We start from the raw sequence: 27,969 nt of genomic DNA, 5'->3' as shown, positions 1-27,969 counted from the left end.
CATATAAAAAGGTTGTATAATGCGTTGCTAGAAATAGTTTCAGAAACGGAATTAGTTAAGGACTGTATGATAAAGTGGGCACAAAATATTGAAGAACCAATAATGATGGAAACATGGGAAAAAATATGGGTTAGAAATGTGAAGTTCACGCAAGCCCAAAACTTAAGAGAGAATTTTTATAAAATGTTTTATAGATAGCATCTGGATCCTAAAAAGCTAGCCTGTATGTATCCAAGTGTGCAACCTAAGTGTTGGAGATGTGAATGTGATGATGCCACGTATTATCATATATGGTGGACATGCAAAAAAATTAAGGCATTTTGGATAAAAATATGGTGGATTATTCAAAATATTCTCAAAAAGAAGATAAAATTTACTCCACAATTCTTTCTGTTAGGCAAAATTACAGATTATGGAAAATTGTTGTAATGATTGTTAAAACTTTTTAAATAAATAAAAAACTATTTAGTAAACTTGTATTACTATTATTCTCATCTTTCCTATTACCTATCTCCTTTTCTACTTACGATATAACTTTGTTCTTGTATCTTTACAATTTATATTGTTTTATTTAGTTTCCTGGTATGATTTATATTGATTGCTTATTTAGTATCCTATGACTATCACAAAGTGTTGTATCTTATGATTTATGAATGTATTTTTATGACTATGATCATAATTTTATCACTTAAAGCTTTTATGTACACTGAGAGCTTATGCACCGAAGACAAATTCCTTGTGTGTCCAATCACACTTTGCCAATAAAGAATTCTATTAAAATATTTTTTTTAAAATTCTCATAAAGTGTTAGATTGTAATGTGGAAACCATTATAATTCAGTGCAATTTTCTTCTTTCCGAATTATTTAAGGGGCATCAATCATGCTCACCATGAAATATCTATAAAAGTTATATTAAAATGTAATACATACAGTAATACAGACATAACTGATAAAAGAGCTAGCTAGTCTTTGCAAAAGTGTAGTAAATGAGCACAAATACCTGCCTGCCTTGATTTATTCATTCTATAATGCTTAAGAACATTCATACAGCATCTATTCTTCCTAATACATCTTATCTCAGACTGCCCTTGGGGGTTCAATCAATCAGAATAGAGCTGGAAGGGACCTTGGAGGTCTTCTATCTAGTCCAATCCCCTGCTTAAGCAGGAGACCCTTTACCATTTCAGACAAGTGGCTGTTAGGTTGAACGTGGTCATCAAATACTCTCCTGCTTATGCAGGACTAGCATGCCAACGTGATAATCAAGAGGGCTCTTTTTGCCACACAATTTTTGACAAACCAGCTGAAGATCTTCTGATGGGAGAAAAACAAAATTATAATACACTTTCAATTTAGAGAAGGTCAAGCAGTGATACTATTACTCAGCTCACGTCTTGTCTGTTTGCAATTTAATGTGCACACTTCTGATTTTCTGCACTTCTCTAATTAGTTTGCATCTGCACTTTACAATCTGACTTCTGACCACCGAGGAGATACAAACTGAAATCAAACAGTGAAGACTTACAAACATATTGAATATGTACAGTCTTGCTTAAGGTAACATTTCTTAATTTGCTAACACTGTAGCTCTTAGCTTGGCTGCCATAAATTACGAAACTATAGAAAATAAGGATCTATTCCATACACCTCTCTGTTAGAAGCAGGTACAAAATAATCCTGTCAGTCTGATAGTGGAAAAGAATAGAAAAACAGTATTTTAGTATTAGTTTATTCACAAATACAAGTTATTGCAATAATCCCCCCCTTGACACATGATGACTGCTCATTTATAACCACAGTAAGAAGCTTCCAGTTTGACACTAGTACCCATACTCACATGTAGGACTTGCACGCTCTCTCTGGAGATATCCTATAGAACTCTGTGTCTTTCCTTAATAAGTAACGTATTACTTAACTCAAGTAATCCAGTTTATTGACCCAGTTTGTGAAAAAGTTGTTGTGCTTGGAAAAACAGCTATTTATGCTGGTATTTTGAAAGTCCACTCCTCTTCAACACTTATCAGTTCCAGAACAGTTCATTTCAAATGAGATTCCCAGAATATGGCAAGTCTTTAAATATTAGACATCAACATACAAAAATTTTAAATGCATTTATTTATACAGGCAGTCCTCGACTTGCAATTCATATAGTGACTGTTCAAAGCTACAATGGGTCAGTGACTTATGACCTATAAAAGTGACCTATGACTGTTTTTCACACTTATGACCACTGCAGCGTTCCCATGGTCATGTGATCAAAATTTGGCCGCTTGGCAACTAGTTCATATTTATGACAACCTTTTGACAAGCAAAGTCAATGGAGAAGCCAGATTCACTTAACAACCGTGTTACTAGCTTAGTAACTGCAGTGATTCACTTGACAACTGTGTTAAGAAAGTTTGTAAAAAAAGAGCCATGGTGGCGCAGTGGTTAGAATGCAGTATTGCAGGCTAATTCAGCTGACTGCCAGCAGTTCAATTCTCCCCAGCTCAAGGTTGACTCAGTCATCCATCCTTCCAAGATCAGTAAAATGAGGACCCAGATTGTTGGAGGCAATAGGCTGACTCTGTAAACTGCTTAGAGAGTGCTGTAAAGCATGATGAAGCAGTATATAAGTCTAAGTGCTACTGCAAAAATAGGGCATAAATCACTTAACAAATGTCTGATTTAGCAACAGAAATGTTGGGCTCGGTTGTGGTAGTAAGTCAAGGACTACCTATATTACAAATTACTTATCCACATTTTTAAAATAAGCTAACAATATTTCTTTCTGCTTCCATTCTTAAAAGAACACTCATGCTTTATGTTGGAAAATATAACCTATGGATATCTGAAAAAATATGGCCCATTTTCAGAATCCTACCCTTACTCTACCAAGTTTGCTTATTTTTGTTTTACATATAAAATACTGTTATACCATTTAAAAATTTGAGAATCTTTTAAATTGAGGATACTATTTCTATTATGTCAGTTTCAGTTTTTCTTCTGCACATTTATCAGTTTACACCTACACTAAAGCATGCTAATAAAAATCATCCATGAATAATCATAGATATACTATAGCTTCTGTCTTGCAAATGCTTGAGCACAATTCTTCAACAAAAGCAGAAATTTGAGATTCACCTTAGTAGCAATTTATTCAGTTAACTGAGGTAGTATTAGTTAAGGTGGAAAGTTTATTTTCCCTAAAAACACAATTCTAATCTAAGTTATTTTTCAATTAAATATGATGGAAGCTATCAATACTTTTTTTTAAACAAAGTTTATCTACTAATATTGTCAAGTTTCGAGGTCGTCTCAAATAAATTGCATTAGAGTAAATGCAGTTTGAAGTGCTGAAAAATATATTATTAGATAATATTATCTTATATTTGGGTTAATATACCATTAATGCAAATAGAATGTATATCCTGAAAAGGTACAGTATGTAATGAAATTTAAAAACTAGCCCCAGTATTTTACTTTTCATAATGGAGCCTCAATTTAGAAAGAGATAATGTTTCTTCCTCTTTTTTTAAAGGGTGGTTTGCAGCAGGTATAATAACATGTAGGGAATAATGCTAAGGATACATGTCTAGATGTTATAAATTAGGAATGTCAAAATCTCAAAGGATTAAATGTTGTAATGAAAGCTTTGATAAACTGAACAATAAATAAAAAGGAAAAACAAGGACATGATATAATATTAAGTCATTGCATGGATAAACTTTGCATCAAAAATTACCAGCACTACTTATGTTGTCAGCACTTTATACCTTTATGTAGTATTGCTCAGTCCAATACAGAAATGTTATTAGAAGAATAAGAATAAAATAATCTCATCAGTGAACCATTTGGGAGCCTTCTTAAAAGACTCCCTTCTAACTTGTCATGATAATTCAAAGTACTTGATAAACGTTACAGCTTCTATACTGAACCTTATGCCTTAAAACAGGGATAGGAAGATAATAGTTCCCATATAGCTGAATTACAACTTTCAGCATCCTTCACTAGGGGCAATATTGATAGTGGATACAACAATGGAAAGGCTACAGGGTTCTTATCCCCAAGCCAAGTAAAATCCTCTATTTCAAAACAATGATGTACAGGCATAGAGATGCATGTATTACTTTAGACGAATAGGGATGAATATCATATGCCTGGTCTCATAAATTCTTCTAGATTCAAGGCACTGAAAAGTTAGTATAAAACATTCTGTAGGATTGTTCATGTATCTGTAGTTATCCTAATTAATTACTGAGTGATTGTTATTATATTTACCTCTCTTCCCACATAACCACTCTGTAATTTCTTCTGAACATTTCAATCATTTACTTTAAAGGTGAATACTGTTTATAGAGTTTAGCTAGAATTATCAGGGCAATGATATAATTATCATTCAAAATAAACTATCCAGAGTTTATGCAGGTTTATAACTATATTGTTTCTACACTTTCATTTTTGCTGGTAGCACAGGATAAATTTCCACATTTTGTCTACTTTTTCACATGTCCCAGAAATTAGAATTGAAGATGAGGCTTTCAAGAGGTAGCATTTGCAATAAGCTAAATTTGAAGCAGGCGTACGCCAATTTCCCCCCACTTTTATCTACTGATAACACAAAATTATTTCTTCTTCTTCTTCCTCCTATTCTTCTTCTTTTTTGAATAAAACTTTTGACTTTCTTTGCCCATTTGAAGAACTAGCCACCTAATCAAGTTGTTACCTAGTAGCTGAATTCTGAACCCTTCTTCTGAAGAGAAGCAGTTCTGTCCAGACAGATATATTGGTTTATTGTCTTGTTTATATAGACAAAGGAAAGTATATGTTTAAACTATTTGCTTAGAACCCCTTATTGAAGAAATTCAGAAAAATATGACAAATGCAAAAGAAGGAAATTGTATTTTTGATAATCTGTTTAGTTGGCTGCTATACATAAACAATGTATCCATCATTAATGTTTAATCCTTTCATTCATTAAAATACAAGGATGCATAAACAATATAAAAACTCTGAATACCTTTTATATCATGTAAACTAAAAATCCACTGATAAATATCCATATAAAAGGCAGGAAACCAAATGAGACGTAATGAACTGCTGTCATAAACTCTCTTCTGTTGTATCTATTATTCAGAGGACAGAGTTTATCTGCAGTTTAAAGGAGTATTTGAGCTACATATGGTGAATGAGTACTTGCTATAGCAGCCAGCAGTGGCAAGTCATTGGATTCAATCCTAGAAATAAAAATGAGAGAGTGTTAATATTTAAGGTACATAAAAGTTATTTAAGCATTCCAGTGAATTGGAACTGAGTAACACCATATTTAAAAAATAAGCCTTCCATTCTATATGTATTCACCTTCTTGAATATTATGAGTGTCTTTTCTTTAAAATATTACATTCACATTTTTATTTAATTTAATTTAATTTAATTTCCAATTTATATACCGCCCTTCTCCCTGAGGACTCAGGGCGGTGTACAGCCAAGATAAAAAACATAGAATACAAATATTAAAACATTTAAAAATATATATAAATTTTGGCCCGAAAGTTAAGAATCACAGACTAATTAAAAGAATTTAAAAATTTTAAAAATTTCTTCTTAGGCCAACCCGGCTTGTTGAAAAAGATGGGTTTTCAGGGAACGACGGAAGGCATTGAGGTCCTGGATTCTTCTTATCTCCGGGGGCAACTGATTCCAGAGGGTGGGAGCCCCCACAGAGAAGGCCCTCCCCCTGGGGGCCACCAGCCTACATTGTTTGGCTGATGGCACCCTGAGGAGGCCCTCTCTGTGGGAGTGCACGGGTCGATGGGAGGTCGTCGGTAGCAGCAGGCGGTCTCGGAGATAGCTAGGCCCTATGCCATGGAGCGCTTTAAAGGTGATAACCAACACCTTGAAGCGCACCCGGAAGACCACCGGGAGCCAGTGCAGCTCGCGCAGGAGCGGTGTTACATGGGAGCGCCATGTTGCTCCCATCACTACCCGCGCTGCTGCATTCTGGACCAGCTGGAGCCTCCGGGTGCTCTTCAAGGGGAGCCCCATGTAGAGAGCGTTGCAGTAGTCAAGGCGAGAGGTAACGAGGGCGTGAGTGACTGTGCACAAGGAATCCCGATCAAGAAAGGGCCGCAACTGGCGAATCAGGCGAACCTGATAAAAGGTCCCCCTGGTAACAGCCGTCAGATGTTCCTCCAAAGACAGCTGCCTATCCAGGAGGACTCCCAGATTGCGAGCCCTTTATTGATCTGGGACCATAAATAATAAAGAAGATATTCACATTTAAATGTTCTAAGGCAGGGGTCCCCAACCCCCGGTCTACGATCTGTTGGGAACTAGGCCATGCAAGTGGCAGGATGCAAAGCCATCCCCTCCTCCCTTCCCTTCCTGCCACTGCTGGCCTGCAGAACCGGAAAGGTTTCAGGGCCACTGTTCTAAGGCTTTTCAAATGATATCTGTCAGAGTATGAATGTTCATAGACTGGAATAGACATGGTAACAGGTCAGCCAACAGGGACAGTCTGGAAACAGAAACCTACAAACAAACATATTTGTTTGTATGGGGCCATAAGAGACAGTTTGGAGTCTGGGCGTGTCTTAGACTTGCTGAACTGTATATAAGAGTTGGTTTGGCCTCTGTAATACTTGCCTCTGTACAATATATTAGCCTCTGTATCTCTCTATTCTGTAATGATTTGCTTCTATGAATATTTTTTCTGTATTCCTGATTTTGTATGCTGATTTCTGCTCTTTGGTATTGTATATAAAGTAGTTTCTTAGATATAAATTGAATCCTGCTGAATTGTCTGATTGTGTGAGCTACAACAAACTCTGACAATATCATTGATAATCTCTGTACCAATAATATAGTACAGAAGACATACTGGGGAAAAACAGAAATCATATTGACCCTTTAAACCAGGAACAGACATCTTGCAGCCCACTCCCAAACCACGGATTCTGTTTATGTTCTGTTGCCAAATTGTTTTTAATGTCCTTGGGAATTAAACTCACAGGCAGTGATCACAACAATTGTGCTCAATTAACTTATTACACTTTTAACTAAATTAAAAATAAATCAAGTTTAGGATTTATGTATGAGAGGAAGACTTCATGTTGATGAGAGAAAATACTGTTGATGTGGCCCAATACTGGGCTAATGTCATTTAGTTTTAATCCTGTTTATATGACATCCTTTTTACGCATGCTATACTTTTATAATCTCTTTTATATCTTATATCTTTTTATTTTATTTGCTCAATATTGAAGATTATATGTCTTTGAAAATGCTTCTGACATGAATGAAGCATTGATACTGGCACCACTCATTTTTTTATGGTGGTGATGGCGGCCTTCTGGGACACTATTTAAAGATCAAGTACATATAGGGCTCCCAAGTAAGGACTGAAGGCAAATTAAACATCCCTATGGGGGATGGGGAGCTCCATAAGTGGGAACGGCATTGTAGTGGAATTGCCAGACAGGTTCTGGCTGTCAAAAATCTCTTCAGAGGAAGAAGAGACCATTGGAATTTAATTTAATTTAATTAATTCAATGTATATGCCACCCCTCTCCGAAGATTCAGGGTAGCTCACAATACATTTTAAAAAATCATTATAAAAAACATTTAAAACTTAAAAACATTAAAAACATTAAAAACTCATTCACGCCATTCATGGCCGGATCTCACCAGATCACAAGAGCGAGATCAACGGCCCCAGGCCTGCCGGAAAAGCCAGGTCTTCACCGCTTTTCGGAAGGCCAATAGGGTGGGGATGGTCCGGACCTCAGGAGGTAACTGGTTCCAGAGAGCTGGGGCAGCCACAGAGAAAGCCCTCCCCTGTGGCATTGTTTAGCTGACAGGACCCGGAGGAGACCAACTCTGTGGGATCTTACTGGTCGCTGGGAGCTATGCGGCAGGAATCACCTATTTGTGCTCTGAAAGAGCTGCTCCGGGTGAGGAGATCACAGGAGTTCAGCTACTTGTGGTCAATAGCAAGTTGAGCAGCTTGGGAGTCGAGGGGTTTACAAGTTCTGTGCAGCCTTAATGGAATTTGATTGGCAAAAGTCTTACTTAAACACCTTTAAATTTAATTACTTTATAACCTAAGAAAAATATTCCAAACAGCAGTAAAAATCAAAGATTCATGGTGAATATATTTTTTTTTTAGATTTGAAGAGAAGGAAAAGTTATTTTAAATAATTTTAACTTAAAAGTAAAAAGCTTAGCAAAACTATGATCCAAGAAAAATTTAAAGACATAACGGGAACATGATGTAAAAAAACTCCCAGAAGAAAAACTTTTTCTTGTGAAAATGTCTTTAAAATAGCAATAGCAATTAGCCAACAGACTGGATCTTTGTGGGAATGCTGACAGGTTATTAAGGATAGTACAAGTAGTCCTCAATTTATGACCACAACTGGAACCAGATTATTGGTCATTGAACAAAGCAGTCATGAGACACCCAGGTAACTGCTTTGCCAAATGACTGCAATCCCATCTCTCCCAGCTGCAGTCATTGAATGATTGCATGTCATTAAAGGAGGCGGAGTAAGAGTGCTTGCTAAAAGAGGGAAGGCAGCACTCTTCTGTGTGCAGAAGGACCTCTTGTGGTGGGCTGTAGAAATTAAGCCCAGATTTTGGGGATTCAAACTTCATTTCTGCAGCCCCTTGGTGGAGTTTCCCTTGTCTGTGCATGGAAGGGAATATATGCACTGGGCTGGAGAAACATTCCTTGCTTCATTTCTGCAGCCCAATGTAGGAATTCCTCTGCTCTTCATGTGCAGCAGGAAATTCAGGTGCTTGGCTGGAAGAAAACAAACAGGGATCCTGAAAATCATCTTTTCTGTAGCCTGACAAAGGATTTCTACCACCCCCAATACATGGAAGGGAAGGAAAATTCTTTGGTAGGTAGCAGCAGTTTGTAATCTTCCCTGTCAGGAGGAAATCCTGAAGATTAATTGTTGATCCTCTATTGCATTGAAAACACCTTGTTAGTAACCATGATTAAAATCATTCCTCCAAGATGCTCTTAGGGCAGGGATGGGCAAATGTGGCCCTTTTACAACCTGTGGAATTCAACTCCCAGAATTCCTGAGACAGCTTCTGGGAGTTGAAGTCCACAGATTGTAAAAGGGCCACAGGCAAGGAAAAGAACATCCTCCCCTTTTTAATTTTAACTGTTCAGAAATAAAAATGCAGCAATTATTACTTCAGGTCAAGAATATAATTCTATCTGATTAATATTACACTACACCTACATCTCCTGACTTGCTTAAAATAAGATATCCTGATCTTAAATGCAGAAATAATTATAATCGATACATTTCTCCTTCTCAATCCATTTTTTTAATTTTTATATTTTAATTGGTTAGACTTATTGCCTTGCATGAACAGTATTGACCAATATGTTTATTACAAATAATGGGATCCCTCTGGTGGTTACGAGCTTTCAGATTAATAGTCTGTGATCTAATTATTTGGTTTTATGATGTTTTGCCAACAATTGTGGTTGACATCTTCAGAGCTGAAAGTCACCTGTTCTGCAGTAGACTTGTTGGCAATTCTCACACAACTCCTTCCTCAATTCAATATTGACAGAGTACTCTACATGTGAGAGAGTCCTTGAGAGCATCTGGCTTTTAAAATTTCATTTTGTTCAGAAAGTAAAGGACGAGTATAAATTTCATTTAATATAACAGCTCAGTTTCATTTACAGATGGTCAATGCAATACACACACACACTGTACTTTTCACAGAAAACCTGGCACAAGATAAAAACCATCCATCTTGAATATTGAGTGAGAGATGAGTAAAAAGAACAGCCTTAGGTTTTAACTTTAGCAGCACTCACCCCAATACCACACCAAGCTCTTTCACATGAACTCTTGTTTGTCCTCGCAAATATTTAGATAGCATTGTGCTTTTATGGTACATTTCCTGTAGGCGATCCTCAAGGTGCATTATACACTGTAAGTGGAAGGAGAAACCCAGAGAGATAAAATCAAATAGTTTATAATAGATAAAATGTGCAACTTATAAATGTAAATATATATATATACTTTGTTGAGTATTTTATTGATTTAGAGGACGGGTGTCAAACTCGTGGTGTCACTTTGCCGTAACGTTTCACAATGTTTTTCCCCTTCATGGGGCTGGGGTAGGTGTGGCCTGAACGTGACGCATCCGGCCTGTGGGCTGCCAGTTTGACACTCCTGATTTAGGCGAACAAGCTTCTAATGAAGCCAAGATTAATCAAGTACTGCCTAAGCCTCCTAAGAATATGTCGACTCACATGCCCCAACATGTGAGGGTTCCTTCTTTTCAATCTTGTCATCTTCTAGGACCCAAGGAGGGTATGCTTTTTCAGTGATTGCCCCATTCTCTGGAATGATCTCTCCCCTGTTCTCCCCCCGCACACACATACACATATATACAACAGACCCCGATACTTCTAGCCTTTAGGAAAGTCATTAAGGTCTGGCTCTTCCCCCAAGCATTCAGGGCCAATTGAAAGAGAGTCCCTCCTTTTGGTTGTTATGTGTGTGTCATCATTTTATCGTTATATACTGTAATGGCTTATTGTTACATAGTGAGTTTTTTCTTTTTTGATCTATTGTGGGAGTTTTTTATGCTTTATGCTGTCTAGTCACATTGTTTTGGACGGATGGACAGACGAATGAATGAATTTGAGACAATATAAGTGGGTGAAACTATTTTCCTTTTATCTGGTAAAGGTAAAGGTTCCCCTTGCACATATGTGCTAGTCGTTCCCGACTCTAGGGGGCGGTGCTCATCTCCGTTTCAAAGCCGAAGAGCCAGCGCTGTCCGAAGACGTCTCCGTGGTCATGTGGCCGGCATGACTAAATGCCAAAGGCTCACGGAACGCTGTTATCTTCCCACCAAAGGTGGTCCCTATTTTTCTGCTTGCATTTTTTACATGCTTTCGAACTGCTAGATTGGCAAAAGCTGGGAAAAGTAACGGGAGCTCATCCCGTTATGCGGCACTAGGGATTCAAACCACTGAACTGCCAACCTTTCGATTGACAAGCTCAGCATCTTAGCCACTGTGCCACCGCATCCCTTGTATTTTAGATCATAGCTTATATGATATAAAAGATCTGGTCACTCTCGGCCAGATTAGAAAAACAGGATTACAGTCATAAAACTTCCTGAAGAACAGTCATCAATTCTTCACAATTGCCAAGGTGAACCTTTAGATTAACATAGTTAACATGTAGGAAAAGAAAGCATTAGTCACCACAGTGCCTCGTCTAAGTCTGAAAATCAACGTAGAAATACATGCAGTTCAAAAATCTGGATCACATCTTATCTTTCCTCTTTATATTTATTGTACACAGGTGCTTGTAAATGAATACTTACAAAGTCAGCAGAAAGATTAAGCTTGTAAAGTTGTAAAACAGACTGCAATAAAGATGATACTAGGCTGGAGACGAGAACATCTTTGCCTAGTTTTAAGTTGTCAGTCATCTTTTTCTGGCTAGTAGCCATCTGAACTGTCCATTTATCAGTATCTGCTATAATGTAAACAGCTTCTGCTATAGATTCATCTAGTACAGGATGCTGTAAAACACACATAATGAAACGAAGTGAAACAAGACATTTTATTTAGTTAAAACATGTATGCAGCTGCCATCTTATGTCAAAATCTGGATGGCTCCCATTTTTAAAAAAAAAAATGCTCTGTATTATTTTAAATTCAAATTTAAGAATAAAACCTGCATTCTATCTAGCACAATAGAAGAAACATTTGGCAGCCTGTAAATATACTTAATTAGTCAGCTGTTATCTACCGTTTCTGGAAAAAATGTGCTCACAGCCAAATGAAGTGATAAGCTTGAGAGTAATTTATTCAATGATAAACCTCTATTGCCTAATAATAGATTAATATAGAAATATGCTTTTAAAATCACCTTTTCAGATGTATTTTGTGCTAGAATGTTTACTTGTTTCAGTGCACATATTAGATGCAGATACAAACAGGGGCCTTCCATTAAGCTACACAGGGCTGGAAATCTGTATGTATATGTAGTGATTTCTGGACCAGGAACTTAAGATGACTGAAAGGCAAGGCAGACATACTACATCTAGGAGAATTCCTCCTCCAAATTAATTTTTGGAATCTGAAGGAGGTTAATCTTCATTATTTGTTGCCAGTTATAAGGCAAATACTTTTTGCAAGGTCACAAAGAAAGGCCTTAAGGCAAGTAACTTCACTAGGTTTGTTCCCAGCCTAAAAATATACTTCCTTTCTCAGAGATGAACATTTGATATTGACTAGACCTATTTTGTATCAGGTGGTTGAATAATTTAATTGTATAATTTAAGAAATATTTTATTTATTCATTCATGAAATTTATAGACTGCTCAATGCATCACAACTCCGGTGGTTTACAAAATAAAATGACACAAACAACAATATACATAACCTAAAAAAAACCCACCACCGTTCAATAAACCATAAATAAGAGTGGGTCTGTGTAACCCACTCTAATCCACGGTCTGAAGGAACAGCCAAGCTTTAAGGAACCATTTAAATAAGATCAAGATGAGAGCCATAAAAATCTCATGAGAAATGGTGTTCCAGAGTCAGGTGCCTTGACAAAGCAGGCACACTTCCTGTGCCCCAGAAGATGACCCTGTTTAATCAATGGAACCCAGAGGATGCCAACTGTAATCAGAAGGTATGGCATGGATAAGAACTGCTGAAGACAGCAGCCCCTCAAAAAACAAGGCTTATTCCATGAAGGATTTTAAGGTGATAATCAGCACCTTGAATTGTATTAATCGAATTGAACCAGCACTTCAAAAAGCAGAGCTGTTACATGAGCATACCATGGCACAGTTATAATTGTCTATGCTTTCTGTGTTCCAAACTGCTGCAGCTTCTGTGTGATCTTTAAGCCTTACATAGAGTGAATTATAAGATTTACAATAAGATTTACAATTATAATGAAATGACTGCAAGAAAACAACCAAACTCAGAGAGCACCAAGGACTCCTGAATTATAAGAATATGATGTAATCAGAAGAATATGATGTAATCAGAGTGTAACTATTTTTCTATCTACAAATAGTAAAATTACAACGGAACATTACTAATGAAACAAAATCAGTAAGTTTTCCCTTCCTGTTCGAAACATTATTATTAAAGCTTTGCACAGAAATGGACAGACTTACATTTATGGTGTGACTCAACTCAGTGGATAAATGTTGCTTAAGTTGTTCATCAGAACTTATTCCATGCAGCACAAGATCAGGCATAAAAGAGGTACAATAGCCCCCAAGAAGTGACCTTCCAAAATGTATCATGCTTTGAGAGCTAACTGTGCAAAATCTGAAAATCAAGAATTTACTGTTTACTGAACACATCTCAGGGCCTTACAAAAAATAATCAATATGTGCAGCTAAATTGGCAAGACTGTAACATGATCTGAATGGTTGACCTTATGATCTGCTTTGTTTTTCAAGATTGCAGCTCAAGAATGATGAAAAAAATACCATTCACTCTGATATATAAATGTAAGAGTTATTCTTTAGTTTGCAAAGTTCTATAACATATTACTGAATCTTTCTCACAGAAAACTGAACAGAATTTAATAGAATTCTACAAGTTTACAATCAAACAATGACTCCAAAGTTCAGACAAATCCAGCGTACATGGATCACCATAACTATAAACAGTAACAATCTGTGTATATTCCACAGTAAGTAATTCCATTGTAAATTAGATTTGATCATAGTAGTAAATTCAAAGATCTGTATATTTCATGTGAGACCATGGTCCCTTGCTAACTACCTGAAAGGTTCATCCTCTATCTTCTTTTCAGAAAAAGGTAATGATTTAATACAATTAGACAAATTTCACACAATGCATAATGCATCCCATTACAATTACATATTTTCAAATATATTTCAGTTTCTGAGTTAGTAACAGTATAATTTCTCTATCTACCTTCATAGCCTATTAAATAGGCCATAAATCCAGGAAACATATCCCCATTTTTATAGTGAAATTTTTTAACTGGATCATTTGAGAGCATTAACAAAAAAATGCAAAAATGTAATATAAAAACATCTATTTGAAACATATTTGGGAAAGACGTTAACAATGTAATGGAACACACACACCCCCCAAACACACATATGAACATACACAATTACAAACGAACAGACTGGCTTATCATATTAGTATTTTTTGGGGGGGTCAGACAATTTACATTCAGACAGCAAATCTTACATATAGTATACAAGTAGTCCTTGACTTACAACAGTTCATTTAGTGACCATTCGAAGTTACAAAATGAAAAAAAGCTACATATGACCGTTTTTCACATTTATGACCATTGCCGCATCCCCACATTATCAAAATTTAGATGCTTGGTAACTGACTCATATTTATGACGATTGCAGTGTACAGAGGTCACGTGATCACCTTTTGTGACCTTCTGAGAAGCAAACTCAATGGGGAAGCCAGATTCGTTTAACAACCATGTTACTAACTTAACAGCTGCAGTGATTCACTTAAAAAATGTGGCAAGAAAAGTCATAAAATGGGGCAAAACTCACTTAATAAATGTCTCAATTTACAACTATAATTTTGGGCTTAATTGTAGTCATAAATTGAGAAATACCTGTAACAATAAATTAAAACAAATTTTAAATTACTTAACATTATTTTAATAACAAAAACAAGCGTGTATCAGTAAACTACATATACTTCCTAACAGTTTGATGGAATCATTATGTTGGCTTAAAGCCTTTTCAGATTAGACATATTAGTTTGGGCTGATTATGATGAGTGTCCTTGGGATAAAACTGAGCTTTGGTTACACTTCAGCCTACTAGTCAAAATGTACTAAGCTGACTAATACTGGCCTTACCATTATGTGCAAGTGCTGCATGTGATACAGACAAAGAAGGCTGGTCTATACTTTCAGTTACTACAAAGTATTTTTTGATAACCTCAATGACCAAAGCCATGAAGTACCAATAGTATCTGTTGAAATTCAGTGCATATGGAAGATTGGATTGTGAAAAATTAGTAACATATGGGAATTAATAAATGAAACGCAAGAAGAAAAAACAAGTATAAATTTTCATATAGTGTATGAGAATAAAATAAAATGTAATCACAACAAATTAAAGTAGAGTAATAAAGCTGATAAATACATGCAGGGACATGATGGTGTAGATTTAATTGTAAATGAAAAGTTTAAATGTATGTCAGAAAACATAAATGGATATCCTGGCCATCACAGGTAGGTATGAAAATAGGAAATCATAGATAACAATTGAAAATTGATCAACATTTTAAAATTAACGAATTAACATTGCTGAAATAGGTAGAAATATCTAGGTATACGAGTGTTATCTGTTATTAGGGAGTGATGGTTGGGTATGTCAGGAGAAACATTAAAGTCAGTTGAATATAGGGTGAAGAGGATACTTATACAATGTGTGTGATAGTACAAGGGGTAGTCAAGAACACTTGGGAGCTGAATATATGTGGATCAAATAAAAAAGTGAGTGGCCAGTAAGAAAAAAGCATGTTGATCTGTTTGGATGGACGGACGGACAGACAGACAGACAGACACTGTAGATATAATGAACATATGAATAAATATATGAAAGAGAATTAAATGTGTCATGAGGAAAGAGAAAGAAGTGAATAATTGAATAAAGAAAATGCAATTATTAATTTGTATAAGAATTTACTGGAAGCAAAGATACAGAATATGGTGAATTATATTGGTATAAAACAGTCTTAGCAATTTTCTTCATGCCTTTGAATTCTTTGGCTTACTATTTGTTCCTTCTTTTTTGCACTTGATATAATGTTTCTTTTCCAGAAAGAAAATAACACAATGGGATAGCATATATGTAAAAGTAACAACAATAAGCATACAGTTTCTCATGTTATAAACATTAGTGCATATTAAAAACTGTCACTATATTACTCAGGAAATGCACCTTTCCGCACCTTAAGATTTAAGCCTAAAATTCCATTGTTTTGGCTAAGAATCAGTTGGATCAGGTGGGGATGATGAAAAAACAGGTTACACCTCACTACCCGTGTCTCTCAGAACAGTGCAAGAAACAAAAACTAAAACAACCCTCAGTAGTTCTGATTATTATTTTTTTCTTTACCTTGGCAAAGCAAGTTCCACTTCTAAAAATTCTTCAGGTCTACAGTTAACAGTGACTGACTGCTCATCTGGAATGTACGTGCAACCTTCATCATCACTGTCCCCAAGAGCGCTATCAGAACTTTCGTTTCTAGGAATGTTCTCCTCCATTTTACAATGGAGTTTGCTTTCAACCTCCCCACAGGGGATGTTCTTAGTAACTGCTCGGCCAGACCTCTGTACATCAGTAGAACTTCCTGAATCACAGTCAAGAGAATTTCTCTCAAAGTTTTCACAGCTTCTACTATAAACTTGATCTAGTTTTCCCAGGTTTACCATTCTGACTTCTCTATCAAGAATGACAGACTGTGGAACTGGTAGCAGCCAAGGTGCCCTTGGCATTTCTGATTCCCTAACTTTCTGGCTAGTGCAGGTTTTAAGACGTAAGTCAGATTTCTCTTGTGGGGCCCTGGATGTTATATGTAATGGGCTTGATAGAGCACATAGAGATTTAGTTTTACTTCTGCGTTTCTCCAAAGTTTTGTTTACTTCCATTCTTTGGGTTTTGGAATCAGATTCTGGTGAGGTGGAGCTTCCAATCTGAAAGGTAACCTTTTCCAGTTGAGAATACGCCTGGGCAATCTTCTTAGAATGTGGAACAGCTGTCAAGTTTTGAAACAACTGCCCTGTTACACTGTGCTGCTTGTCCTCATTCATTCTTGCGGTTAAATTCTCTAATATACCATGCCTTCCACATGTAGTTTCTGAATTAACTAAACTTTTCCCTTTCTTAATTTCTCCTAAAATTCCTTTTGGAGAGCTAACTTTGGAGAAGTGTGGGGATGCTTCAGAACTGCCCTCAGCATTCAGCCTCTCATGCTTGCCCTTGAAGCAGCCAGATTCAAAGCAGCATTCATGTTCCGCAGCAACAACAGCAGCAGCATCATTCTTTCGAGGCAGGGCAGGAGGTACAAGAGCAGGTTCGTTTTGAACTGTGACAACCACATAATCAGATTCTTCAACTTCTCCTTTTTCTAGAGTTGTTATAATTTTCCTGCCACTCACAGCTTGCTCTCCTTTGTCAAGTTGCCTATTCCAGATGAGATGATTCTCTTGCAACTCAGAGCACCGTAAGAAATATGTAAGAACATACAGAATGCGCTGAACAAAATCCTTACGTTTTCCAACAATCACTGTCCTTGTCATTCTGACTGGTGAACCTACAGCACCATATAAATCACCTAAATAAGCACAGTGAGCAAAGAAAAAAAATTAAAAAATTAATATACGTCAAAGACCAATGCCAAATATCTAATCTATTTGTTTAACCTAACTACAAAAAGAATGAAAGCACTAAGATATTATTATTTCACCTTAAATGATAAACCTACATCTCAGTAAAAAAATCCACTTTAGTAACTCAATTTTATAATACTTATTTCAGTAGAGGAAGATTAACACTCAACAGAATTTAATTTACTAAAAATATTTTTTTGCCAAATTATGCAAAGAACTCCAATTCAAAAAAAAATATATCTGAAAATGCATATCTCACAGATATAGCAACTAGATGAGACAACTAAAATCTATTGTCAGCATATCTATTATGGTAGCATAATAACTACTGCTAAAACAATCTTCTGATTTAAATACTAATAGCATAACTGTAAAATTGAGTTCTGGAAGATCTGAACAAGTCTATCTAGAAATGTTGAAGATGAAATATAATGACTGGATGCCCCACATTTAATTTTTGCACAAAAACATCCCTTTACTCTACTTCTATAAGCATAAGAATTGAATGTCTACTCCAGATTGGGGGAGAGAGAAAGTGATGTGACTTCCAATTTAGGATCCAGAATGATTTAATGTATATGTCACAATGCTTTTACTGGGCTCTGAGATAAAGTATTATTATAAACCATGGCACTTAAGTGATTCAGATTATGTGTTTCATGACAATGTTTTTGCATTTATGTTTCATTAATAAGAATGTCAAAAGAGAATTAAATCCAATTTTGTAGAGTGCAAGCTATTTAGTAACCGCTAGAGGGCATGCATCATGATAGTAACAATGTGACTCACAAGACAAACCTAGTTTAATAATTTTCTAATTGGAAGGAAAAAGTCATTATATTTGATACTAGATATTTGAATCTTGTTTACAAAAAAAGTCTGGAAAAAGTAATTTTTAATTGCTCAGTGGAATTTTGAATGATCTTCTGGAATATCATCTATAATAATCATTTATTACAGGTACGTGCATTATCTACTTTAAAGGGATTTATTTATTTATTTATTATTAAATTTATTGGCCTCCTATCTTACTACAGGGTAATTTTTGATTATCAAACCAAAAAGGCAGCGCTTTCTATCAGAATTTGATTAAAAGCCCTGGATGTATGTATGTTCTTATGGTTGAGCTATTTATTTTTAATGTTGCCTCCTGTCATGAACATTTCATGGATTTTTAACTGCTGGAAATCCCACAGGATTTGGTGGCATAACAACTTAAAATAAATCAACATTTGTGCATATGAGCACATTTCTTTCCAGAAAAAAAATCTTCCATGCCTAAAGAGTCATCTCGAATTTAGATATGAATTTTTTGTACTGACCAAGCTGTGCCCAAAGTGGATTGTAGGGATGTGATTTTGCCAGCATGTTCACAGATGGTGAGGCATGTTTCTCAGAGAAAACCCTGATGGAGAGATGATCAACTGGCATCACAGTAGGGACCCAGGCCAAGTGATAAGTTAACACTGCTGTTAATAGAGCAGCAAAAAACCTATAAAAATAAGTAGCAACAGAAACAAAATTATATCTCTGCAATAAACCTCCCATTCAAACTAGAGAGCAACACAAAACAAGATTACTCACTGGTTTTTGCTGCTCTGTTCTATCAAAACAGCAAATTCCTTGAGAAAGTGTTGGCATAACAGATTCTTTTCTGAAGCACAGGACATAATAGTAAGCCACACAGGTTCTGCAATCCTTGGAACTGTGTATAAATTCCGTATTGTAGTTCTACCAAAAGAAAAGGACGTTAGCTTTAACAAGAGGAAATGGTTCAAATATAAAAATATTTTGCCCATAATGGGGAGAACAAGCAAAACTGCTGCTTCTTCCTCTTAATTTATTCACTCTTCCTTTCTTTATGTATTTTTCAATTTATCCTCATTCATTCTCTATGTATAACCAAAATAGCTCAATGTACTTCTTTCATACCAGCCACTCACTTTTCAAGTTTTATATTTACTTGCTAATTTGACTGAAGTTTGACATTCTTGCCAAATAAATGACATTCTTGCCAAATTTTTGCATTTCTTTCAATTCTAGCAGCTTCCCACATTGTACTAGAGATATATTTTGCTCAGCAGGGTAGAGACACAAATTGATCTGATGGTTTTGGAGATCCAGCAGTGCAAGTCTGAAAGCAGTCTTTGGGCCAGTTAATATTTCTCAGGTCTATCTACCACAAAAAGTAGTTGCTGAATGGAAAAATAGGCAGTGCTGTGGATGTTGCCCGGAGCTCCTGAAGAAAAGGTGGGATATAAATTGTTAATGGTAATTAGATGACCTATGACCCATTGGGTCGTAGTTTCAGAGACATTTCCTTGGCAAATTCCTCAACAGTGGCAGAGCTTCTAATGTACTGCCTTCACTGCAAAATTCAGAGAGATATTCAGAGAAATATCGCCCTGGAAAATAACCCACGTTAAACTACTGTATATAGCATGGTGAAAAATCAGGAACTGACTATAGGAAATGTTTTATGGAAGTTTGTATTGTGTGATGAAATGTTTTATGATAATATTTAGGTTACAAAATGTTTTATAAAATTTCAACTCCACAGAACTGACAGGATTTTGAACACATTCTGTAAGTTACCCATTTGAGATACTTTGGTTCAAAAATTGTTGTTCTATAATGCATCATTTTTGCCCAGTGAAAGGTTACACACACACAAACAGGAGAGTTTTAGTAACTGAGGTTTTCGCGGGTGTTTGTATGTAGGTTTTTGGTTATTCAGGTTTTCTCCCGCTTAAAATTGGAAGTGTCTTGGCGACGTTTCGGCGAAGTCTCATTCGTCATCTTCAGGCTGGTGTCCAATTTTACGCAGGAGAAACCCGAATAACCAAAAACCTACCTACCTACCTACCTACCTACATAATTAAAATTACATTTACAACAGTAACAACTAATACAATGGAAAAAAATAAAAATAAAAATTAGAACGTGGAGATAAATAAAAAATAGAAAAGAAAAATATAGTAAAGAAAAAATATAAAAAGAAGTGACCTTTGTCCTTCATTACAAGTATAAATAATTTTATTAATTTATCACCTTCTCTTTAAATACAAATGATCTTTTCTTCCCCGTCATATCTATGATCTAATAAATGAATCCTTAAAACCTCTTGTTTTAGTCCTAATCATTTAAAGACCAATAAAGGTTATCAAAGAGAATAACATATCTACTTAAACCTTGATTAAATAATCCAATTATATATTCCTTTCTTTTACCGAGGTGGGGCAGTGGTTAGAATGCAGTACTGCAGGCTACTTCAACTGACTGCTAGCTGCAGTTCAGCAGTTCAAATCTCATCGGTTCAAGGTTGACTCAGCCTTCCATCCTTCCAAGGTGGGTAAAATGAGGATCCAGATTGTTGGGGGCAATATGCTGACTCTGTAAACTACTTAGAGAGGGCTGTAAAAGCACTATGAAGCGGTATACAAGTCTAAGTGCTATTGCTATTGCTACTTCTAATTATCTTGACCTTTATTTCCTCCAAACTATTTATTTAAATATGTCCTAGAACTTGATTTTTCACTTTTTCTCTGTCTCTGCTCACAAATTCTTCAAAACGTTTAACAAACCTGTAAATCCAATGTACAAAAACTATCCAGGTTATTCTCTTAGTTTGTTATTTATCCTTTTTAATTATAAAAAACATCAGCCAGTTTCTTTTCTATGTGCAGTGCAACATATTTCCATGTCATTCTTATAGCTTGACATTTTCAAATCAGTTTCGATCTTGTCAGGTAAAACTTGTTCGTCTTCCATAATATCTTTTAAATACATTCTATCTCACACACTCTTAGAATTAACTTCTGGATCCACTGTTCACAAATATTCTTCAATATTCTTCACTCTGTAATTGTAAATTGAGTTGGAGTGTTCTCCTTTAATTGTAATCTTTAATTCATTCTAATTCTCTCTAGTTTCCAATTTTTATCTTTTATTTTTTTAAAAATCAAAACATTTTCTTATGGAAAGGATACTTTATAATTAATTAATGATCATCCAGTCAAAGCTGAAGAAGCTTTTTGGATGAGAATCAAAATGTTTTCAAAGAAAAAAACAGAAAGTCCAGTTGCCTCTTGGGAAAAAAAGCACCTTTGGGATGCTTCTGAAGAATTGGAAATCTAATATTTAGTCACAAATGCTACAGGCTTCTATTTTATACAACTATGTACCATTGATTTCTGGGATCAGAATGGCCTAACTGAGGGCTTAGAGCATGAATCTTGGGAAATTCTGGAAGCTGAAATCCACACATCCTAAAATTGTCAATTTTGAAAACAATGGCTTAAAATATATAAAGTCAAGAAAAAATGTTGATAGTGATCCCTTGACACTGAAGCATTTATCATAGTATAAATACATAATGAAGATACTTAATATAATCAACCAATAAACATATATTTAAAGAACAGCAGCTTTAAGTCTTACTTAAAAAAATTCTATCCAATTTGTTAGGGTTAGAGGTATGCTTCAGATTAAATTTAGATTTGGGTCTGCACACATAGCATCAGAGGAAATAGGAGCATCTCACAGACTCCAAAAAGGCTAAACAGAATTGGACCTCACTAATACCTGGATGGGAAACCATTACAAAATCCCAGGCATATTGGAAAGTAGCGATAAAGGTGGCAATGGCAAACTACTTCTGTATTGCCACAAAGTAAATGGCATGAAATGTCCATGAAATTATCAGGATTGAAGTCAACAAGGCAGATTTGCTTTTTAAAAACTATTCTATCATGATATATTATAAAGTTATGGATGCTCTACTATGGGTAAAGGCTGATATTTAATAACCAGTTCTGAGAATTCCATTGCCACTGCACCATTTGTTGCAAAAAAAAATTGCATACTAGATATTGGGGCTCAGCTTTGCTTTTAATACCTAAAACTTTAACAATCAGCCAATACTCCAGAATACCACTGGATGAAGGATTATGTTTCTGAATTTCAGGTGCATGATGTGTGTATTTAAAGAACAGAAATGACATCACCATCCCATAAATCACAAACTGTCTTTTGCCTCTTTCAGAAAGTAATGTTGCATACAAGGTCATTTCTAGCATAACTTAGCCTGAAGGATCTGAAGAAAAAGAGAAGGAGGAGGTCAACAAATAAAAGTAGGAATTCTCTATTTATTATTGACTTTTTACAGAAATCAAGTTTGAAACATTTTCATCTTTAGTACCTGCACTTTAGATGTTTAGTTTTGAGTGAGGGAGATTCAAATTATCTCCATTAAAATCTACATGAATATACAGTTAGTCCTCTACTTACAACAGTTCATGTAGTGATTGTTCAAAGTTACAGCAGCATTGAAAAAAGTGACTTATGATGGTTTTTCACATTTACAAATGTTATAGCGTCCCCAGAATCACGTGATCAAAATTCAGATTCTTGGCAACTGCCATATATTCATGATGGTTGCAGTGTCCTGGGGGTCATGTGATCACCTTTTGTGACCTTCTGACAAGCAAAGTCAATGGGGAGTCCTGATTCACTTAACAACCATGTTATTAATTTAACAACTGCAGTGATTCATTTAACAACTGTGGCAAGAAAGGCCGTAAAATGGAGAAAAATTCACTTAACAACTGTCTTGCTCAGCAACAGAAATTTTGATCTCAATTGTGGTTATAAGTCGAGGACCATCTGAAGGTTAGTGCAAGGACAAAAGTAAAAAAAAAAAGAAAGAACAGGATCTGAGTTGTGAAATAGATGAATCTTAAGAACAGATGCATATCTTGTCCGTCCCAATAAAATTTGACATAACAGTAACTCACCTAAATTCATCCAGTGCATCCATAATACGGCTAATGTAAACTTGCACTCTTTGGTTTGTTTCTGCTATTTTTCTACATGTGATCATAGCCTTAGGGGGAAAAATAAGAATGGGTTAAAAATGAATGCAGAGCTGATCCTTTCGGGATGCATATTGAAAAGCTTAGAACCAAACTTGAGATACAGGTTTTTATAATTTCTTCTTTCTAGCATTTGCCTACAAAGAAAAGAATTCTATAGAATAGTATGTGCGACCTAAACTTTCAGTTAAAATGATTTTTTAAAAAAATTCTAGAGCCCTTTTGAATCAGAAAGTACTGTATTCAAAAACTGGAGAAGTAGGCTACCCCCCAAAATAATAATAAAAAAAAAACCTTAGAAAATTTCAGCCCTGCCCAAGAATATGATACAGCCTCAACTAGTCTGCATCGTTCCCATCTCAGTATAGCCTTTAGGTCCTTCCACTCCAGTAAAAGGAAAAAAGTCAAGTAAAACATTTGCCACCTAAAAGTGGACAATGAGTATATGCATTGAAAACTATTTATTTATTTATTACATGTATTTATATGCTGCCATTCTCCCGAAGGACTCAGGACAACGAACACAAGTTAAGAAACAAGTACAATAAAATCATAATTTAATCCAAATAATTAATTACTAGTAAATAATAAAGCCCGGAATCAGTCTCAGCCTATTTGTTTGAAAAGCCAAGTCTTCAAGTCCCGACGGAAGGAGCGGAGATCAGGAGCTGTCCGGAGCTCAGTAGGTAATTCATTCCAGAGGGTGGGAGCACCCACAGAGAATGCCCTACCCCTGGGCACAGCAAGGTGACATTGGCTCGCCGTCGGAACCCTGAGGAGAGCAGCCCTATGTGAGCGAATGGGATGGTGAGAGGCAGGCAGGAAAAAAAACTATGTTCAGGAATAGCTACCACATGCCATGCACTCAAATAAAAAGGCTTTAAATGAAGTAGGCCTTATTTATAAGTGAGGAGGAATACTGGGTGTAAATTAAACCTCCTTCAGATTTATTACCTGTATCAGCAGACCCCAACTTTTTTGATACCAGGGACCAATTTCGTGGAAGACAATTTTTCTATGGGTGGAGGCAATCTATATCCTGTGAATGCACACTTTCGCTCACCCATTACTCATCTTCAGCTCTGTGGCCTGGTTCTTAACAGAACACAGACTGGTACTGGTCTGTAATCCAGACCTATATATATATTGTATCAAAGCACAGGAAAGGGCTATGTCATCAGCCCAGCCCAGGCATGATTCAATGTCCTGTTTTTAATGGCCACAAGTACAATGCACCTATCTAGAACAAATGTTTTGTAAAGCTATTAATTTCTAATCTAGAAATTTACTTGCATAGGGATCATATTGAGGGATATGCATGTACAGCTAATTCTACATGCAAACCCTTCTGTCGGCCATTTGGACTATATTCACAGCATTCAGGAAGTACAGGAGAAACAGACACTGAAATTCTTAGAAAGATAACAGGTTTTGGTAATTTAGCATGTAAAATTCTGAAGAAGAATTGAGTTACAGAATTCCTAGATATAACCTAATACAGAGGTCTCCAACCTTGGCAACTTTAAGCTGGCTGGGGAATTCTGGGAGTTGAAGTCCTCCAGGCTTAAAGCTGCCAAGGTTGGAGACCCCTGACCTAATATATATATATTATATATATATATATATATATATATATATATATATATATATATATATATATATATATATATATATCATTCTTACCCACTTAGAGGTTGTAAGCATAGAAACTAAATTTGTTCACTGCTTTACCATTTCAGTTGCACTTTTAAGCTTGCCCATATGTGATTCAAACAAGGGGAAATGAGAGAAGAAGAAATCCTGGAAATTTCTCTGGGCCTCTTCTTTCTCAGGAAGGGTGAAAATGATGCTGATGGCAATTTTCTTCCTTCGAATCAGTGCAGGATTGAGGCCACAACTTTCATCTGCCATGCTGAATGTTTCTTCAATTGACCTATTGGAGAAAAAGGTTGCACTATATGTTCAGCTACTAGCAAATGCCTGAAGTGTTTTAATCGATGCATAGTGAGATGATACCCTCAAAGAATTCCATTCAGTCAAACAGAACCAGGTCTTGATAAGCCATTATTTGTCTAGATCTGATTCATTCAATCAGATTTTCTTTATTGATTCACCAATAAAGAAGAACCTTAAAGACTAGGTTCCACATATATTAAGCCAAAACTAAACAACTCATAGTGTAGCTTAGAGAAGCATGAACCTAGCTGGAACTCTCTTAGCCCTGTAAACATTTCAGTCAATTCCAACATTTCAGTTAATCTCATTTTCTTTTTAATAACCTTCACAAGAAGTATCTTCCTATTTTCTAAAGCAGTGAATTGCTTGTCTAATGAATGGTCAATGAGGGAAAAAAGAATGGGGCTCCTAGGATTGAGAGGATAGCTGTTGCCATCTGCACTTATCCTTTAAATAAATAACCTTTCTTAAGATAGAAGCACAATTTAGATGTTTAGACCAAGTTCATAAACAGAGAAGGATATTTTTCCCTTTCATTTTTCATCTGTACTGCCAACAAAAGGTCAACATCCAATGAGGGAATAAAGGATTTTAGAAACAAACCACTGGTTTAAGGGATGGTGCCACCAAGAGAATTTTGGATTCCTAAACTACAGACTGCATTATCTAAATGAAGGACTTCTGGCAAGAGATGGACTGCATCGTCTCATAAGAACTGGGAAGAATGTATTTGGAAAATGATTGGCTCAGCTTATCCGAAGAGTTTTAAACTAAAACTGAGGGAGGAGTGTGACTAATCTTTAGGATCATTAGAACCTAATGCCCAATATAAACCCTAAGACAATCAATCAAACAAGGAAGATGGGAAGGAAGAAAAACTCAGATCTAAAACAGGAGATGTAGGAAGCATACCTAGGGTCAGCCATAAAGAATTCAGATGCCTATACACAAATGCTCAAAGTTTGCGGAACAAATAGGATGAACTTGAAGTACTGGTACATGGAGCAAGTAAAATATAGTTGCCATTACTGAAACTTAGTGAGATGGCACTCACAAGTGGAAGGAATTGCTGGAAGGCTATAAACTGTTCAAAAGAAACAGATCTAACAAATGAGGAGGGGGAGTTGCATTATATTAAGAGATTACTACACAACTACAGAAATGCATAAAACCAAGGATGAAAGCCTTCTTGAATGCATATGGCTTAATGTAAAAGAATGACATTGCCATAGTTGTATACTATAGTCCACCCAAACAAGCAGAATAAATAGATGAAGTTTTGGTTAATCAGCTAACAAATGAATATAGGAAACACACCATAGTAATAATGGGGACTTTAACTACCCTGACATCAACCGGGAGACAAACTCTGCATTAAGTGAAAGATCAAACAGGTTCCATACCAGTCTAGTTGACAATGTTGTCATCAAAAAGGTAGAAGAGGGAACTAGAGGGTCAGCTATATTGGACTTAATTCTTACTAAAGAGAAGAAATGATAGAAGGAGTTGAAGTTGCAAGAACTTTGGAGAAGAGTGACCACGTCACACTGGACTTCAATATAATGCAAACACAAAAACAGAACAAAATAAAACTAGTGTTTTACATTTATAAAAAGCTGATTTCAACAAACTTACAAACAGCTTGGGAAGGATTCAATGGATGAAAATCCTAGGGGAGAACAACTCCAGAAGCTTGGGAAACTCTGAAAAATATGATTATAAAAGCCCAATCCAGTACAATACTGAAAAATAAAATCTGAGATATTGAAGATTTGTAACCAGCTGACAAATCACACTCAATGTGCAGTCCTTAATGGAATTACATCTACATGGAGGGTAGTAGGCAGTGGGTTATCTCAATTCTCTGTCTTCGGCCCAGTACTCTTCAATATCTTCATAAACAATTTAGATGAAGGAACAGAAGGGGAATTCATTAAATTTGCAGATGACATTTAACTGGCAGGAATAGCTAACACCTCAGAAGACAGACTGAGGTTCCAGAAGGATCTCAACAGACTTGACCACTGGGTCCTACCTAACAAAATGAAATCCAATGGGGAAAAAAAGTAAGGTTTTACACTTAGTTAAGAAAAACCAACTGTACAGCTAAAGACTAGGTGAAACATGGCTTAATGCCAGTAACTGTGAGAGGAATCTTGGAGTCCTAGTGGACAATCACTTAAATATGTGCCAGCAGTGTACTACAACAGCTAAAGGCTGCATTAGGCTGCATTAACAGAGGGTTAGAATGAAGATCATGTGAAGTGTTAGTATCGCTTTATAATGCCTTGGGAAAAACCACACTTGGAATATTACATCCAGTTTTGATCACCACAATATAAAAAAGATGTTGAGACTTTAGAAAGAGTGCAGAAAAGAGCATCAAAGATGATTAGGGAGATGGAGACTAAAACATATGAAGAAAGGTTGCAGGAATTGATAGTCTAATGTAGTAAAAAAAAGGAACTGGGGTGACAAGATAGCAGTGTTCCAATATTTGAGGGGCTGCCACAAAGAAGGGGTCAACCTATTTTCCAAAGTACCAGAAAACAAGACAAGAAGCAATGGATGGAAACTAATCAAGGAGAGAACCAACTTAGAACTAAGGAAAAATTTCCTGACAGTGAGAACTATTAACCAGTGAACAACTTGCCTTCAGAAGTTGTGGGTGCTCCATCATTGGAGGCTTTTAAGAAGACAGTAGACAGCCACTTGTCTG

At 36.0% G+C, this 27,969-nt stretch overlaps 1 protein-coding gene across 5 annotated transcripts in view; it reads right to left on the bottom strand.

Annotated features, from left to right (window-relative positions):
* Positions 1-4,883: 4,883 nt before the first annotated feature.
* The window catches only part of FNIP2 (folliculin interacting protein 2), a 64,504-nt gene continuing 41,418 nt past the window's right edge, over positions 4,884-27,969 (bottom strand). For 4 of the 5 annotated variants that reach the window (XM_087874876.1, XM_087874877.1, XM_034432854.3 and 1 more), the window contains 9 exons: positions 25,026-25,227; positions 23,217-23,305; positions 19,006-19,152; positions 18,744-18,913; positions 16,148-17,366; positions 13,178-13,334; positions 11,360-11,560; positions 9,831-9,946; positions 4,884-5,217 (listed from right to left, as the gene is read on the bottom strand). In XM_087874876.1, coding sequence (XP_087731002.1) covers positions 5,139-5,217; positions 9,831-9,946; positions 11,360-11,560; positions 13,178-13,334; positions 16,148-17,366; positions 18,744-18,913; positions 19,006-19,152; positions 23,217-23,305; positions 25,026-25,227 — 2,380 coding nt within the window. In that variant the 3' untranslated portion in view covers positions 4,884-5,138. Of the gene's footprint in view, positions 5,218-9,830; positions 9,947-11,359; positions 11,561-13,177; positions 13,335-15,715; positions 17,367-18,743; positions 18,914-19,005; positions 19,153-23,216; positions 23,306-25,025; positions 25,228-27,969 lie in introns of all 5 variants that reach the window. The other variant, XR_015729162.1, reaches the window with a different exon arrangement.

The sequence above is a fragment of the Pantherophis guttatus genome, chromosome 8, assembly GCF_059756535.1.
Source record: "Pantherophis guttatus breed Tessera chromosome 8, ASM5975653v1, whole genome shotgun sequence".
NCBI classification, from domain to species: domain Eukaryota; kingdom Metazoa; phylum Chordata; class Lepidosauria; order Squamata; family Colubridae; genus Pantherophis; species Pantherophis guttatus.
Note: the sequence above shows the minus strand (reverse complement) of the source record. Positions and strands in the feature narration are given on the sequence as shown.